At 36.8% G+C, this 15,641-nt stretch overlaps 1 protein-coding gene across 1 annotated transcript; it reads left to right on the top strand.

Annotated features, from left to right (window-relative positions):
* Nucleotides 1–6,469: 6,469 nt before the first annotated feature.
* Nucleotides 6,470–7,663, top strand: LOC110458403. Its single transcript, XM_021510083.1, has 2 exons — nt 6,470–6,590; nt 6,633–7,663. Exons 1-2 carry the CDS (start codon nt 6,478–6,480, stop codon nt 7,546–7,548), a joined length of 1,029 nt encoding a protein of 342 aa, XP_021365758.1. The 5' UTR covers nt 6,470–6,477; the 3' UTR covers nt 7,549–7,663.
* The last annotated feature ends 7,978 nt before the right edge of the window (nt 7,664–15,641 follow it).

Genomic DNA, 15,641 nt, shown 5'->3' with positions numbered 1-15,641 from the left:
ACAGTTAGTTAGGTATTTGGAACAATTTTGTAATTTGGTATGTTACTGTTCTATGTAATTTACCAGTGTTTGTTATATAATTGTACTTTTTTTTTTTTTTTTTTTTTTTTTTTTTTTTTTTTTTTTATATATATATAATCCTTTTAAGCTATTCAGAAATTCTGAAGCAAGAATAAGTAACTAAATACCAACACTTAACTATCGCTAGCAAAAGTCCCTAGATAGCACGAGGTCGAGTTTCTATAGATATCACATGTGTATCAATTGTTGCCGGGTAGCTAGGGGTGGTTTAATTTGCATGCACATCGGTTACAGTCCAGCTGCGCACCTGATAACAGAATCCCGATAAAGGTGTGAATGTTCAATTAATACAAAAAATATCTAAGCTAGTGAAAGTGTAAAGGATGGTTTACTATATCAAAGGTCTTAGAAAGATTTGTGTGGGTAGTCGAGTGGCGTATATATAGTGGTAACGTGAAAAGGTATGGGGTCACCTGCCCGACTACGTGGGTTTGCTCCAGGTACTCCGGTTTCCTCCCACCTCAAGAATCACCGCGTGCCATCATTCAGGCCGACAAGAGTGATGCATATAAGTTGAACTAACTTGTTTCAAAATTGTTTTTAAATGATTTTTTTTATTGTAATATGTATTTACTGGTAACACAATTACAGCAACCTCACGTTTATCGGTTATAAACAAAAATATTTGAAAAAAGTTGAGAAAGTTTATAATTTTTTCCTTTTCAAAATTAAGCGTGACACGGCAAAGGTAATCTTTGAATAAGAACGTGATTAGATTTACCACAAGTGTTGAAACAATGCATTCGGAATGCTGTCGGAGTTCTTTAGATTTTGGTTACCATACCAGTTATAAATTGTCACTAATTAAGTGTTATCAAAATACATGTATTTATATATTTTCTGCTGGTAATGTTCTTGTTCTTATATATTAAACAGTTTAAACTGTCTTCCATGAAAATTTACAAGGAAAACATCTAAATAAAAATTGGGACAAGAAAACAAAAATTGGGGGGAGGAGGGGAGGGGGTGGTGGAGTGAACGCGAGGTTGATTAAGCTAGGACTGATCGAGATGTTATTCCCGAATTTGTGACCAGTTCCATCAGTATAAACGCAAAGTCAAATATCAATGTTTGCATGATGTTTTCTTGTGTAATAGGGTTAGTCGACATGCATACATGAATCTGCTATAAAACATCATCACATTGTTCATTTCATTTCATTTAAAGGTTATTTTTCCAAGCTTTGTACAATATCTCAGCAACTTACTCATGGAAGGAACACCCAGGCAAATTTAGCCCCGCATGCTACAGAGCGGGATCATAAGGTACAGACCGGGAGTGTGTACCAGTAACACCAGTATAGATGCATCAATAGTATATAGTTCAAGTTCAAGTTCAATTTGTTTATTTAAGTGTCACATATCACAATTACATTTATGTTCATTAATACATATAAAATACTTGTACAAATTGGTACATATAAAATACTTGCAGTTGGCTGTTTCCTAGAACTTAAAATAGTTTGTTTAACATAAAAAACCCACCCACTTGTAATAGGGATCAATATCGACATTAGATTATTGTGAGACTACCCTTCTTATTATTATTAACATGTAGGTTGCAGTGACTCAAAGTGCGCTACCTTAGGGTTGGGGAGAGCCCTACCAGCGAAGACAGGTCGCTCTGCGCCACTGCAATCATACGATGTAACTTTATTTTTTATTTTTTTTATTTATAAGTTTAAAAAAAGGAATAACAGGTTAAAGTCATTGTAAGGGCTTTTCGAAGTCCCATCTCAAAGGTACATTTACAACTTTAAAACACGATAGAGAAAAATAAACTTTAAACATTGATCAATGGCTTTAATATATTTAAGAATATTTCAATGTTAAAGGGAGCTTACCCACTTATAAACCAAACCCCTGCATTGATCCCTGGTAAAAAAAATAATGTATTTTTAAATAAAACAGCCGGATACGGCTTACGAGACACTAATTAATTATTTGCATTGTAGTAAAATACTAGACGCACAAAGAACTGCGTCGTCTGTACATTTTATACAAATTATTTGCTAGTGGCATTTGTAGTTCCTCAGAAGACATTAAGTACTTGAATTTGTCTGCATCACTAAGATTAGTGAAATCGGTACATATGTTTTTTACCACATCAAATAGAGTTGATCTAATATCATTATACACAGTACATTTCATTAAAAAGTGGAATTCATCTTCTATACAGTTATTTACATTTGTACACAATTTACATATGCGTTCTTGAAGAGGAATCACCGGTTTGGCGAATTTACCAGTTTCAACTGCTAGGGGTAGAGAGCCGCATCTAAAATTAAATAGCACCCTTCGTTTGCTTTTCTGGCGAACCAAGATTTTTTCAGGCCTACTGACCATGTATGTACCTTTTGTAGAGTCTGTTATCATCACAAGATTTTATTCTTAAAAATAAACGTATTATTTCTAAAAACTGATTTACGTTACAAGAGTGCCATCCCATATCGCCTCGTAGTATATATATAGTCTTGACAAATCTGGTATGACCTCGACAACGGGGAGTTGCTTGCATGGTGAGTTACCCCCAGGCCTTTTGGCTCACAAGAAGAAGTTCTTAAAGTGTTATAACTGATATTATATCCATAAGACTTTGAATACGAGTCACTGTCATTTTATTTTTAGAAATTGGCAGCAGTCTTTGTCTGCAGACTACTGATCAACTAAGAAGAGGTCACTGGAGTGTTTTAACTTGTTTGTTACTAATAACCTGATTATATATGTCAGTGATTTTTTTTGCAAACATTGTACAGTGAAGCATTCCGTGCCAGCAAACTTATAGCCATATATCTTGACCCAAGACCTTTCGATTCTTATGAAGTCGTTTGAATATGTTACTGACATATCTGTTGCCTGTCACCTTACTATGGGCCAACTGTTCTACAGAAGTTATTTGAATGCTTCAGCATTCAAATTTTGCAAAGTTCAATCGACAGATTTAGTTTTTCTTTAACAAAATATAATAACTATGTAAAACATAACTCTCGGAGACTGCTAGTTTTATCCCACTTTTGCCATTCCTGAAGGGGCCACCCGCTGTTGTTTGGCAACTATGATTCGACATAATTTATGGAGGCTTTCTGCCAAATTTTGTTGTAATACTTTACTTGGTCTTTTGGGCTACAGACCTAAAATCACATTTATATTTTTAAAGAAATATGACAAACCTTTTGTGTTTAGGAAAACATACTATTTAATAATAAGTTTAATAGCCAGTATAATTAGGTTATCACAAAATGAGGTTTCTTTTTGGGTCCCTGCACAGAAAAATGAGAGGATGAAGTTGAAAAGGGCAAAATATGGCTTTTTGTTTATATGATGTAAAGAAAAACTAGGAGCTACATGTACAATTGTTCTATATATTAACCTGGTAGTTACAACTGTATGTATTCTCCGTGGTGATATACTTTATGTGCCAATCTATGATAAAAGTAGGTCGCTGCTGCTCAGTTCAATGACCCAAATCAGGCCAAGGTACATGTTATCAACTCCTTTTGTTATTACGTGTATTTAGTGAGGTAAGATGCATAAAACAATAGGCTCCAATTTCTGCCATTTAATTATTTTAAATGCTGTTTGAAATGTTAACAATATAATTTGAAATGTTGAAATGTGTATAATCAGGTAAAATAGTACATCTTTTGAAAATCTGAGCTTTGCTTTTTCTATAATCATCGTACTGAAATACCACAATTTGCCTTTTTTCAACTTCACCCCAATTTTTCTATGCTTGAACCGATTGATCAGAAAGAAAAACACCAACTTACAATGACATAATTTTATATATATTATTGATACTCAGCCAGTCAATTAGCCAATGTCAACTCTATCATGTCCTTTCATAGACGGGCATAAACAAGAGGCCCAGAGGGGGCTGTATCGCTCACCTGGATCTTTAGGCCCAGCAATGGTATATATGGCTATGGGTTCAGGATCTCAACCATTTCAACGTTATGGTCCAGAAATTTAAGTCCCGTAGGGCCAGATTCAATGGTCAATATTAATATTATGATTGTGTCCGTCTCGTGATGCCCAGCAATGGTATATAGGGTTATGGGTAGGAGATATCAACCATTTCAAAGTTATGGCTCAGAAATCAAGTCCCTAGGGATGGGGCCAGACCCAAGAGTCAATTCTTTTATCATGTTTGTGTTTGTCTTCTGATGCTCAGAAATTGTTTACAAGGTTAAAGGGTGGGGATCTCAATAATGTCAAGCTAAAAATTCAATTTGGCCCAACACTTCAGAACAAGGGGTCAGACTTTCAACTAAAACAATTTTGAATCTTCAACCATTGAAGAATGCTCTAAATCAAATATGGTTGACTTATATCACTTTGTTCAAGTGAAACAGTTATAAAGTAATATGGCAAAATTACCCCTTTTTGGTCCTGCCTCCTACCCATTAAAGGAGAAGGAATTTAAATATTAATCTCAATTTCCCCTATTGTGCCCCACTCCTCTAACTCCAGGGGGGACACACCCTCTATTTACACAAAATTGAAACCTCTTTGGCTGAGGATGTCATAGACAAAATTTAGTTAAAATTCACTAAGCCATTCAGGACTAGTAGTTTTTTAAAGGAAAAGTTGACCGACGACAACGTACTATGGAAGGTGCCATGGCATAAGCTCACCTGCCCGAAAACAAATAGAGGCTCCAATAATGTACAGTAGATTTTATTTTCACATCAAACAATAGTAAACCTTGAACACATTCACATATCTTTCATTAACATTTACACAAATACTATCATTTGCATTTCAATCATATCCACCCTAGGTCATATATCCATCCAGCATAGGACTGCCAGGTCCTAACAGACGTCATCACAGCTTGTAACATACTAGCTGTAATACAGGTACAATGGCACATGGAAATGTTTTCCATGATTGGCAAAAATTACAATGTTTAAAAGATGAATTCCAAAACTACTTTAGGAAACTGAGTGCTGTCAACATTGTCCTCAGTGGTAGATCTAGATCACAGTTTTTCACAACTACAGTAACAGTACTCTGTACTATATATATTGTTAACATGATAGTGTTACAGTCAAAATGATGAAAACATTCCTGACAGGTACTCAGAATAGCCATGGGTCTCAATATTGAATCATTGTAACTGATGTTTGACTTTGTCACTTATCGTCATATGTACCCAATCGTCTTGTATTATGTGCATCATAATACAGCCTGAAAAATATAATCAGAATCATAATTAAGCACAGTACAGATAAATCTCTAAACATAACAATCAAGAGTACCTCCCTTCTAACATAATGCTGTACCTCACAACTAAAACTTAAAGTGTATCAACTAAGGCGAAAGTCATATCTACTTATGATCACTAGCTAGGTGTATCTACTCATTGGACAGGTGTATCTACTCATTAAACAGGTGTATCTACTCACAGGACAGGTGTATCTACTCATTGGACATGTGTATCTACTCATTGGACAGGTGTATCTACTCACTGGACAGGTGTATCTACTCATTGGACAGGTGTATCTACTCACTGGACAGGTGTATCTACTTACTGGACAAGTGTATCTACTCACTGGACAGGTGTATCTACTCATTGGACAGGTGTATCTATTCACAGGACAGGTGTATCTACTCACTGGACATGTGTATCTACTCATTGGACAGGTGTATCTACTCATTTGACAGGTGTATCTACTCATTTGACAGGTGTATCTACTCACAGGACAGGTGTATCTACTCACTGGACATGTGTATCTACTCATTGGACAGGTGTATCTACTCATTTGACAGGTGTATCTACTCATTGGACAGGTGTATCTACTCACAGGACAGGTGTATCTACTCACTGGACATGTGTATCTACTCATTGGACAGGTGTATCTACTCATTTGACAGGTGTATCTACTCATTGGACAGGTGTATCTACTCACAGGACAGGTGTATCTACTCACTGGACATGTGTATCTACTCATTGGACAGGTGTATCTACTCATTTGACAGGTGTATCTACTCATTGGACAGGTGTATCTACTCACAGGACAGGTGTATCTACTCACTGGACATGTGTATCTACTCATTGGACAGGTGTATCTACTCATTTGACAGGTGTATCTACTCATTGGACAGGTGTATCTACTCACAGGACAGGTGTATCTACTCACTGGACATGTGTATCTACTCATTGGACAGGTGTATCTACTCATTGGACAGGTGTATCTACTCATTGGACAGGTGTATCTACTCACAGGACAGGTGTATCTACTCATTGGACATGTGTATCTACTCATTGGACAGGTGTATCTACTCATTTGACAGGTGTATCTACTCATTGGACAGGTGTATCTACTCACAGGACAGGTGTATCTACTCACTGGACAGGTGTATCTACTCATTGGACAGGTGTATCTACTCAATGGACAGGTGTATCTACTCATTGGACAGGTGTATCTACTCAATGGACAGGCGTATCTACTCACAGGACAGGTATATCTACTTACTGGACAGGTGTATCTACTCACAGGACAGGTATATATACTCAAAGGACAGGTGTATCTAATCACAGGACAGGTATATCTACTCACAGGACAGGTGTATCTACTCACTGGACAGGTATATCTACTCACTGGACAGGCATATCTACTCACAGGACAGCTATATCTACTCACTGGACAGGTATATTTACTCACTGGACAGGTGTATCTACTCACTGGACAGGCGTATCTACTCACAGGACAGGTGTATCTACTCACTGGACAGGTGTATCTACTCACTGGACAGGTATATCTACTCACTGGACAGGCATATCTACTCACTGGACAGGCATATCTACTCACAGGACAGGTATATCTACTCACTGGACAGGTATATCTACTCACAGGACAGGTATATCTACTCAATGGACAGGTATATCTACTCACTGGACAGGTATATCTACTCACTGGACAGGTGTATCTACTCACTGGACAGGTGTATACACTCACAGGACAGGTGTATCTACTCACAGGACAGCTATATCTACTCACTGGACAGGTGTATCTACTCACAGGACAGGTATATCTACTCACTGGACAGGTATATCTACTCACTGGACAGGTGTATCTACTCATTTAACAGGTGTATCTATTCACAGGACAGGTGTATCTACTCACTGGACAGGTGTATCTACTCATTGGACAGGTGTATCTACTCAATGGACAGGCGTATCTACTCACAGGACAGGTATATCTACTCACTGGACAGGTGTATCTACTCACAGGACAGGTATATCTACTCACTGGACAGGCATATCTACTCACTGGACAGGCATATCTACTCACAGGACAGGTATATCTACTCACATGACAGGTATATCTACTCACTGGACAGGTATATCTACTCGCAGGACAGGTATATCTACTCACAGGACAGGCGTATCTACTCACAGGACAGATGTATCTACTCACTGGACAGGTATATCTTATTTGACAGTTGTATCACTTACTAGACTGTTTGTAATACTACTGCTCTATTTGCCAGTAAACAGAGTTATCCTGAACCAACTGTACGTTTTTCCAAAATGTAATTAAAGGGAGGTTACTCTATATACGAAACCTAGTGCAGTGGGACAGGGATCCTTAACATCATACATGTAACAATACAAAACAGTAACACTTTTTATAATAAAAGAAGGCTTAAGGTCATAGGAGTGTATTGATAAACGGAAGTAGGAAGTACATCCCTAGTTAAAAATTCAATGTAGAGAGACAGTATCACAATTTCCGCATATTCTAATGTTTAATATTAAACTGATGAATATTGTATGTTTATTATTGACAGAACAGTGTTTTCTCTCAATATTAAAGTATTTTAAAGCAATGCAGGCATTAATTCAGGTGTTTATTTTATCAATGAGCCACATAATCCATTTTTCTGTACTTCAGGAAACCGGCTACCTATTTCACTACTGTGAAATTTTTCAAGGAAGATAACTTTTACCTGCAATTACTATGTGTATATGGTTTTATTATAAAATATCAATTTTTAATCGTTCATAGATAGTTTATTTGACATAATTTCAGCATTTATTAAATTGATATACATTAATGCAATACTAATCTATAGCAGTTTGCAAAACATTGTGTCTTTCATTTTTTTTTTCAAAAGTCACTCCTTTTTATATAATTTTCCATTTAAATTCCTTAAAATTATGACAACCTGCATTTTTTTTGTGGCAGAAAGTTTTCTTTATTTCAATTAAATTCAAAGCAATATAACTACAAAATTTGAAGAAATTCTACTGAGAAATGGCGACACAATCCTATTACCTTCATGAAGATACAAAACATCTACTGAAACAAAAAAGAATCTAGCTATATACAAGCCATTCGGATTGATATGTTTCACCTGTGCCCGGCTCAATGCACATGTCAAGTTTGGTTGGTGTAGCTCTTATAGTCTCAGAGAATGTTGATGCTGACAAAGTCAACGGACCATGAAAGGTATGCTGCATCCAGCATTTGATGCCTGGGTTGAGATGTACTACCTAGGATGTATCTATGGTCCAAGCTTGGTTGGTGTAGCACTTATACTTTCAGTGAAAGTAACTTAAATGCAAAAACCTAATGTTTACGCCAGCAACACCTTAGCAGGAAGTCACGCTTGCGCTGCTCCGTGACGCGAGACAAAAACTGTCCTTTCTCCAACTCACCATAAACCAGCTGTTGAAGCAATATATGAAATCCATCCAACATGATGTGCAGCTCTCTGCTTCCCTGTAAAAAAAATACTAAAACTGAAAAAAATATTTACATAAATTGGATCAGTTTAAGAATGAAATATTTATTTCTCATGCCTGTTGAGTGTCACAGCTGTCACTCCTCTGTAATCTTCAAAGGACTGGTATCAGCCTAATCAGACTAGCGATTGGTCAAGTTTTTTTTTACCTGAGACCAATCAAACAGCTTTCTTCATGCCTTCAATTTTTCGATGACATATTCCAGGGGTGCAGAGAGTATAAGTGAGGATAACCCCTTGAGTATCGAGGATGGGTTACTGGAAACAAACAACTTATATTTTTGGCCCAAACATACATTTACATACAACATGCACACACTTATCAAAATGAATTCACTGAACTAAATATAACTTTAATTATCACAGTGTCTGGCCACAAACACAAATTGCTATTTGAATAAAAAGAAATAAAGCAAACTTACTTGTTATGAGATAGAATCCAGATCCCATCCCTAATCCTATAGCAAGTCCTGACAATGTAGCTTTCATGAAGGGATCTGATTTTCTAAACCATTCTATCCATGTCTTATTTTCCTGAAAAGAAACAAATAAACCATCAAACCCATTTATTAAATTATCAAAAATTACCAATATAATTCTGATCCCAATTGGTTAAAGAAGGATCTTAAATATCAACATTGGTCTCACTCCACTCGGCTACCTTAAAAATTCACACCAACACAAATGTACTATGTGCCGCTAGCTCGCCGAAAGGACGCAGGGCGGTGGGCGTTTAATCAATATACAACGTTATATACCACTAAGTACAATGTATATACATTTCAAAAACGTTTCAAAACCATGAGATTGAAGACTAAAATGTACCCATGATAAACCCCCTAATATAAACCCCCGGTCATCGAAATCAACCTGCACACAAAGGAAAAACCGGAGATAGCCCCCGGAAACCTGTATCCAAAAGCGGGAATAACTATTACTTCCCTGCAAGATTTCTGCGAGGCGACAGTTGGACCACTGTCTTACTCTGTCCTAAAATGATCCATCATGTCCTACCATAATCTGAGTTATGCTAACAACTGTCAAAAAATAAAACACGAAATAACATGAATACAACTGTGATTATCGTGAACAAAAAGCCTGTTATAGACTTAACGCAAATTTGCATTCCATATAAAACAAAAAATAATCGGTTATAAAAAACTGCACATAACAGCGCAACAATGCCAAATACCACAAAAAAATAAAGAAAAATATTTGTGCCATTGGAAAAGCTTTAGCAAACTATACGTCCTGCTGGGGCGACTAGAAATGACACACCAGGGTCATACACACTATCACCAGTGTACCAAGTACACGTCACAGCATGCGACCGCTCGTTACTAACTGACCTGGCCTACATTTCTTGAGTAATATCCTTATTGTAGAGAAGTACATTAATAGTAATTGAAATGGCTTCAAATCTGAAATATAAACAAGAGGCCCAGATGGCCTGTATTGCTCTCCTGGATATCTAAGCAATCATGGCAAAATATTCTTCAAATGAGATCCTAGGGAATATGCCAGACCCTAAGGCAAATCCTTGTAGCATAACTGTATAAGATTTTTCATGCCAAGCATTTTTATGTATGGTTATGGGGTGGCGGTCTCAACTGTTTCCAAGCTGTGACTCAGAAACTAGGTCCCTAGGGTTGTCCCCAGGATCAATTCTAATATCATGAATGCATTTGTCTCTTTTTGCCCAGCATTTGTATTTATAGTTTTGGGGTGGGGATCTCAACCGTTTCAAAGTTATGACCCAGGAGTTAAGTCTGCAAGGGTAGGGTAGACCATGGGGTAAATTCTAATATCATGACTGCATTCGTCTCTTTATGCCAAACAATTGTATAAATAGTTTTGGGGTGGGGATCTTAACAGTTTTGAAGTTATGACCCAGGGACTTTGTCTCCAAGAGTGGGGCCAGACCCTAGAGCAATCCTGGAGGCAAATGTGCATTCTTCTTTTTAAACTCAGCAATTGCATATATGGTGATACGGTGGGGATCTCAACCATTTCCAAGTAATAAACTTTTTTGGCCCCACCCCTTAGCCTGGGGGGTCAGCCCTCCCATTTGTACAATTTTAAATCCCTGCCTCCCTAGAATGCTTCCCCCCAAATATGATCGATATCCATAGCATAGTTCTACAAAAGTCGCTTATAGCAATATAGCCAAATTGCCCCCTTTTGGCCTAACCCTCAGCCCCCTGGGGGTCAGCCCCACCATTTGAACAATTTTGAATCCCCACCAACTAGGGATGCTTCCAGTCAAATATGGTTTATATCCATCTCTTAGTTCCAGAGAAGAAGTTGCTTAAAGCAATATAGCCAAATAACCCTTTTTGGCCCTGCCCCTCAGCCTCCTGGGGGGTCAGCCACACCATTTGTACAATTTTGAACCCCTGCCTCCCATGAATGCTTTTGTTCAGATATTATTGATATCCAGTACATAGTTCTACAGAAGAAGTTGTTTGTAGCAATATAGCCAATTTGACTCCCTTTTGGCCCCGACACTCAGCCCCCTGGGCTTCACACTTACAGATACTATCACCCATGGCAGTCCCGTGTTGGAATCTTGTACATTAACTTAAACCTCATGTTTATGTCATTTGCCACTATGACAAATGCTATTGTATAAGAATACAAACAAGGGGACCACGGGTGAAGTATGTATACCTTCTCAAGTACTTTCTGAGAAATATTGCTAACAAGAATTGTTGAAGAACGGTTGAAGGGTGATTTAAATAGCCTACCATCTGATGATTGCGGGCTAAAAATCAATGGGAGCCAAGTTTTTTTTATATTTTCAAGTAAGAAACATAAAAATTCAAATGAGACATCCATTCATGATTGGGCCTGTATCTTTCATTAACATCATTCGGAAACATTTCTCCCATCTGTGACCTTCAAAATGGGAAAACCTAAAAGCCAACATCCGAATAATTTTTCAACAATTTTCATAGCAAACAGGCTAACACTACAGAGAAAACTTTAACTCACCTTAGTCATAAAACATCAAAAGTAAGTCAATGCAGTTCAGTCAGTTGCCAAACTTGATAGTGTGTTAACTCTTAGCAATCTACAGGATTTATAGATGTTTCTTGAAGTGTGTTAACAGCATTAAAGATTATTTATTTTAATAAAATTGATAGTACTTGATCCCAGCTGTGAACATGTCAAATATCCCAGTGTTCTTTTTACTTTTTTTCTAAAGGGCTGGTGCCTTTTTTATTGGGAATTTACTGCGCGAATGTATGATATTAGGGAAATTCTGTTTGATCGCGCTCAAACAACCACATGTGTAACCAAAGCTTGAAGCTTGAATTCAATGCCCCAAGATAAACTTTTATTTGTCTAAATTTTAAACATCGTTGTACAACAGTTTATAAGATGGCATACTTTAATTTGTTTACAAGCGATTGGGAAAATATTGGGTCAGAATTGGGAATACTTCACTTGGGGAAAGTACCTAAAGTCGGCACTAAAAAAGGGGTAAAAAATCACCTACATGTCAAATAGATTGACGGTAATGAACCTAGGCCTTCACAAATTTCATAAACATTTATGACCCTGTAACAGTAAATGAAGGTCAAGGTCATTTATTTAAACAAATCTGACAGCCCTCCATCCCAGCTGTACATCAACCAGTTACCTCATTGTGCTTTCGGCTATTCTGTACTTGGCTATGCTATGCCTGGCATTCTTTTAAAGTCATAAATCTATAAGCTAGATCTAAGAAATAAGAATAGTACAATTCAATGTACATTTGTTGTACTCATCATGTCAATCAAATGACAATATCTTGTCAACTTGAATTCTAGACGTTTTCGTACCAGTAAGTTTTAGTTTTGATACTGTTTTTTCAAGCAGGATCTCCAAATATATAAAATCAGCATAACACATATAAAAAAGTTACACAACTTCAAAAGTCGAAAAGTAAGTCGAAGTGCAAAATATACTGTAACGATTTTTAGGAAATACCAAAATGTCTTACAATTGACACCTGTCGCACCCGGTGACCAGTGTCTGAGTGGCTTTATGTTATTTACCAACAACAGGTCCAGTACACTCTGCCGATTGAGCTATATAGCTGTAAAGACCTATAATAGCTCTATTGACCTATGTGAAATAGGTCTTTTGAGCTATTTTAAAGTGATTTTCTTTTTTAAGGAAAACGAAACAAAGTCGCTTTTAAAAGAAGATTGTATCATTAAGTTGATAACAAAAGACATTAAATATGGGTATTCTTTTTAAAAAATAATGATGTAAAAAAATCGGAAATTTTACATTTATGAAAAATGAAAATAAACATCTAAATGTATGCTTTTTGTAGTCAACATTACCATAAACCTTATTGTTTTATGCGACTTTGCTTTAATTTAATGAAATTTGAAATCTGAGAAAATATAGCTCAATACAGCTATAATTTATAGGTGTATATAGCTATATAGGTCTTTATAGCTATATAGCTCAATCGGCAGAGTGTACTGGACCTGAACAATGTCAACTCTTTAACTTTTTCTGGAAAGTCAATTTAAAATCACTTCTTTCACTCTTCAATGACAACTTACACAATATATAAAAAAAAAATCTTGTCGTCAGAAAGCTACGTTATCGCAGCTACTTTGAACCGTGTCATTACGTGACCAGTTTCTGTGCCTGTCTAGTTATAGCATGCACCTATGCTGTACAAATATACTAGCCGGAGTTTCCTCTGACCCTGACATTTTGACCGATGGAGTCTTGTGTCAGGGCCAGAGGAAACTCGGGCTAGCTACTGTACATTTCTGCACGTTTTTGAGTAAAATTGTAAAATAGTCTGTTTTACTTTTGCGATCCATTTTCTTCAATGTTACTTCCTCGCATACATAAAACAAGTGTTTTTTTCACTACCCTAAAAATAGCAAAAAACAAATGGTGCGCACAAAAAGCAGGGCAAAGACATACTCCCATAACATGAGAGGCCGCTGGTCGGCCTTTTTTCAATCGGATATGATTTTGCCGACTGCGACGCGGCGCCTGTCAAAAGTTTTTCGCCGTGTAAAACCTCTAACATTGTTGGAGTAGGCAAAGACACAGGTCCTCCAACGATAGGCCATCTCCTGTTGCCTTGACATTGCTTACTGCGAGTATGTCATTGTATAAACGCGTGAGTTTAACATGAGTTGGTTACAGCAAAACTGTGAAATACAGGAGAAACGGATCAGAAATACATTTTGGTATATGTTTCTTACTTCTGGAGGCTCCACATATCCCTTCGGCAACGGCATCTTCGTAGTTTCAGCAAAAGTCTGGGTTAGAGCGACGCTTGAAAAAAGTTGAAGGTCGCGGATCGGCTGATGACATACATAATTAATTGAATATCTTGTTTGCTGATTTTCTGATCTCTGATAACATCCGTCTTTTTAATAAATTTTGAGAATGATTTTATATCGTTACGCTACAGTATGTACTTTGAGTTCAAATGGTGAGCTACGGAAGTCAAGGGATTCTTGACACCGAAAGTATTTCCGGAGGTGGTAGGTAAATCTTGTACCCCGTTCCCGGACCCGGACTGAAACCCCGTACCGGGAATATAAAGATATTTTAATATCTCATTAACGCGATGGTTTATAATTTTTATAAAAATATAGGATAATTTCAAACATTATTTTCTAAATGTGACAATTACAAAAATGTTTATTTATTATCTAATAATTTAGAAATCGACGATAATGTGTTTTTCAAGGGGGTAAAACTTGTACGCCGCAGTCAACCGTGAAAATCACGGTTTTTCACATATAACTAGAAATTTAGGGAAAAATAACATGTTATTTTCAGATATATAGAAGAAAATACCTTACTGTTGATAATTATGTAAGTTTCGTTGAAATAAACAACATATTTCACATGAAATTCTGACTTTGTTGTGATCGCGGGCGAGGATCGCGGGTGTTTTGTTTCCTCCCGTACCCGTACTAAGGGGACATAACTTCGTCAAGACTCGTGCTAAATATGCATAATATGTAAAAACCTCCACCACCATCATCATATGGGGAAAATAGAAAAGTTTTAAAAAACAGTATTACCAAATGTGCAACAACAGAAAAACGGGGTTGACTGTGGGGTTTTTGCTATTGCTAACTTGGTAGAATTTTGTTTCAATGGGTTTAACGGGAGTGAAGAGTTAGAGTTTGACACCACTTGCATGAGACAACATCTTGTAGAATGTATTTCCAATGGAATCTTTACTAAGTTTCCTAGGAAAAAAATGAGTAGGCATAGGCAAAAGAAAACTTCTTTATCATTTGATATTTTTATTGATTGCGAAGCAGATGGGTGTCACATCTCAAATGTATTTGATGATATGATGATAATAGATGTGTAAGTGATCTGTCAGATTTACATATATATATGATGAGGTAATACATACATATCATATTAGCCATTCATATTTTTTCATTTTTTTTATTAGATTAGATATTAATCTTTATCAGGATGTGAGATTATATCTACACTGAGTACCGGTAGTGTAATTTGTGCATCTTTTCGACAGCTGCTACTGATTTCAATCTAAATTAATTCATGTCTAAACATTTAATTCGTGAGGCATTTGTCCCCCAATTAAAATATGAATTGATTCGTGATCTGTCAGAGAGTGTATGTACGCACTCAGCAGTATACCAATATCACTAATATTTGCGATGGAGCACCACAACTTGTCCCTAAGGTGTTCAATTGAAGGTAGTGAACGTGATGGTAAGGAAGGTGATGGTAGTGAAAGTGATGGTAGTAAAGGGGATGGTAGTAAAGGTGATGGTAGTGAAGGTG

This window comes from Mizuhopecten yessoensis, unplaced genomic scaffold (genome assembly GCF_002113885.1).
Source record: "Mizuhopecten yessoensis strain PY_sf001 unplaced genomic scaffold, ASM211388v2 scaffold9563, whole genome shotgun sequence".
Lineage (NCBI taxonomy): Eukaryota > Metazoa > Mollusca > Bivalvia > Pectinida > Pectinidae > Mizuhopecten > Mizuhopecten yessoensis.
The sequence above is the reverse complement of the archived record's forward strand: the minus strand, read 5'-3'. Positions and strand labels throughout refer to the sequence as shown.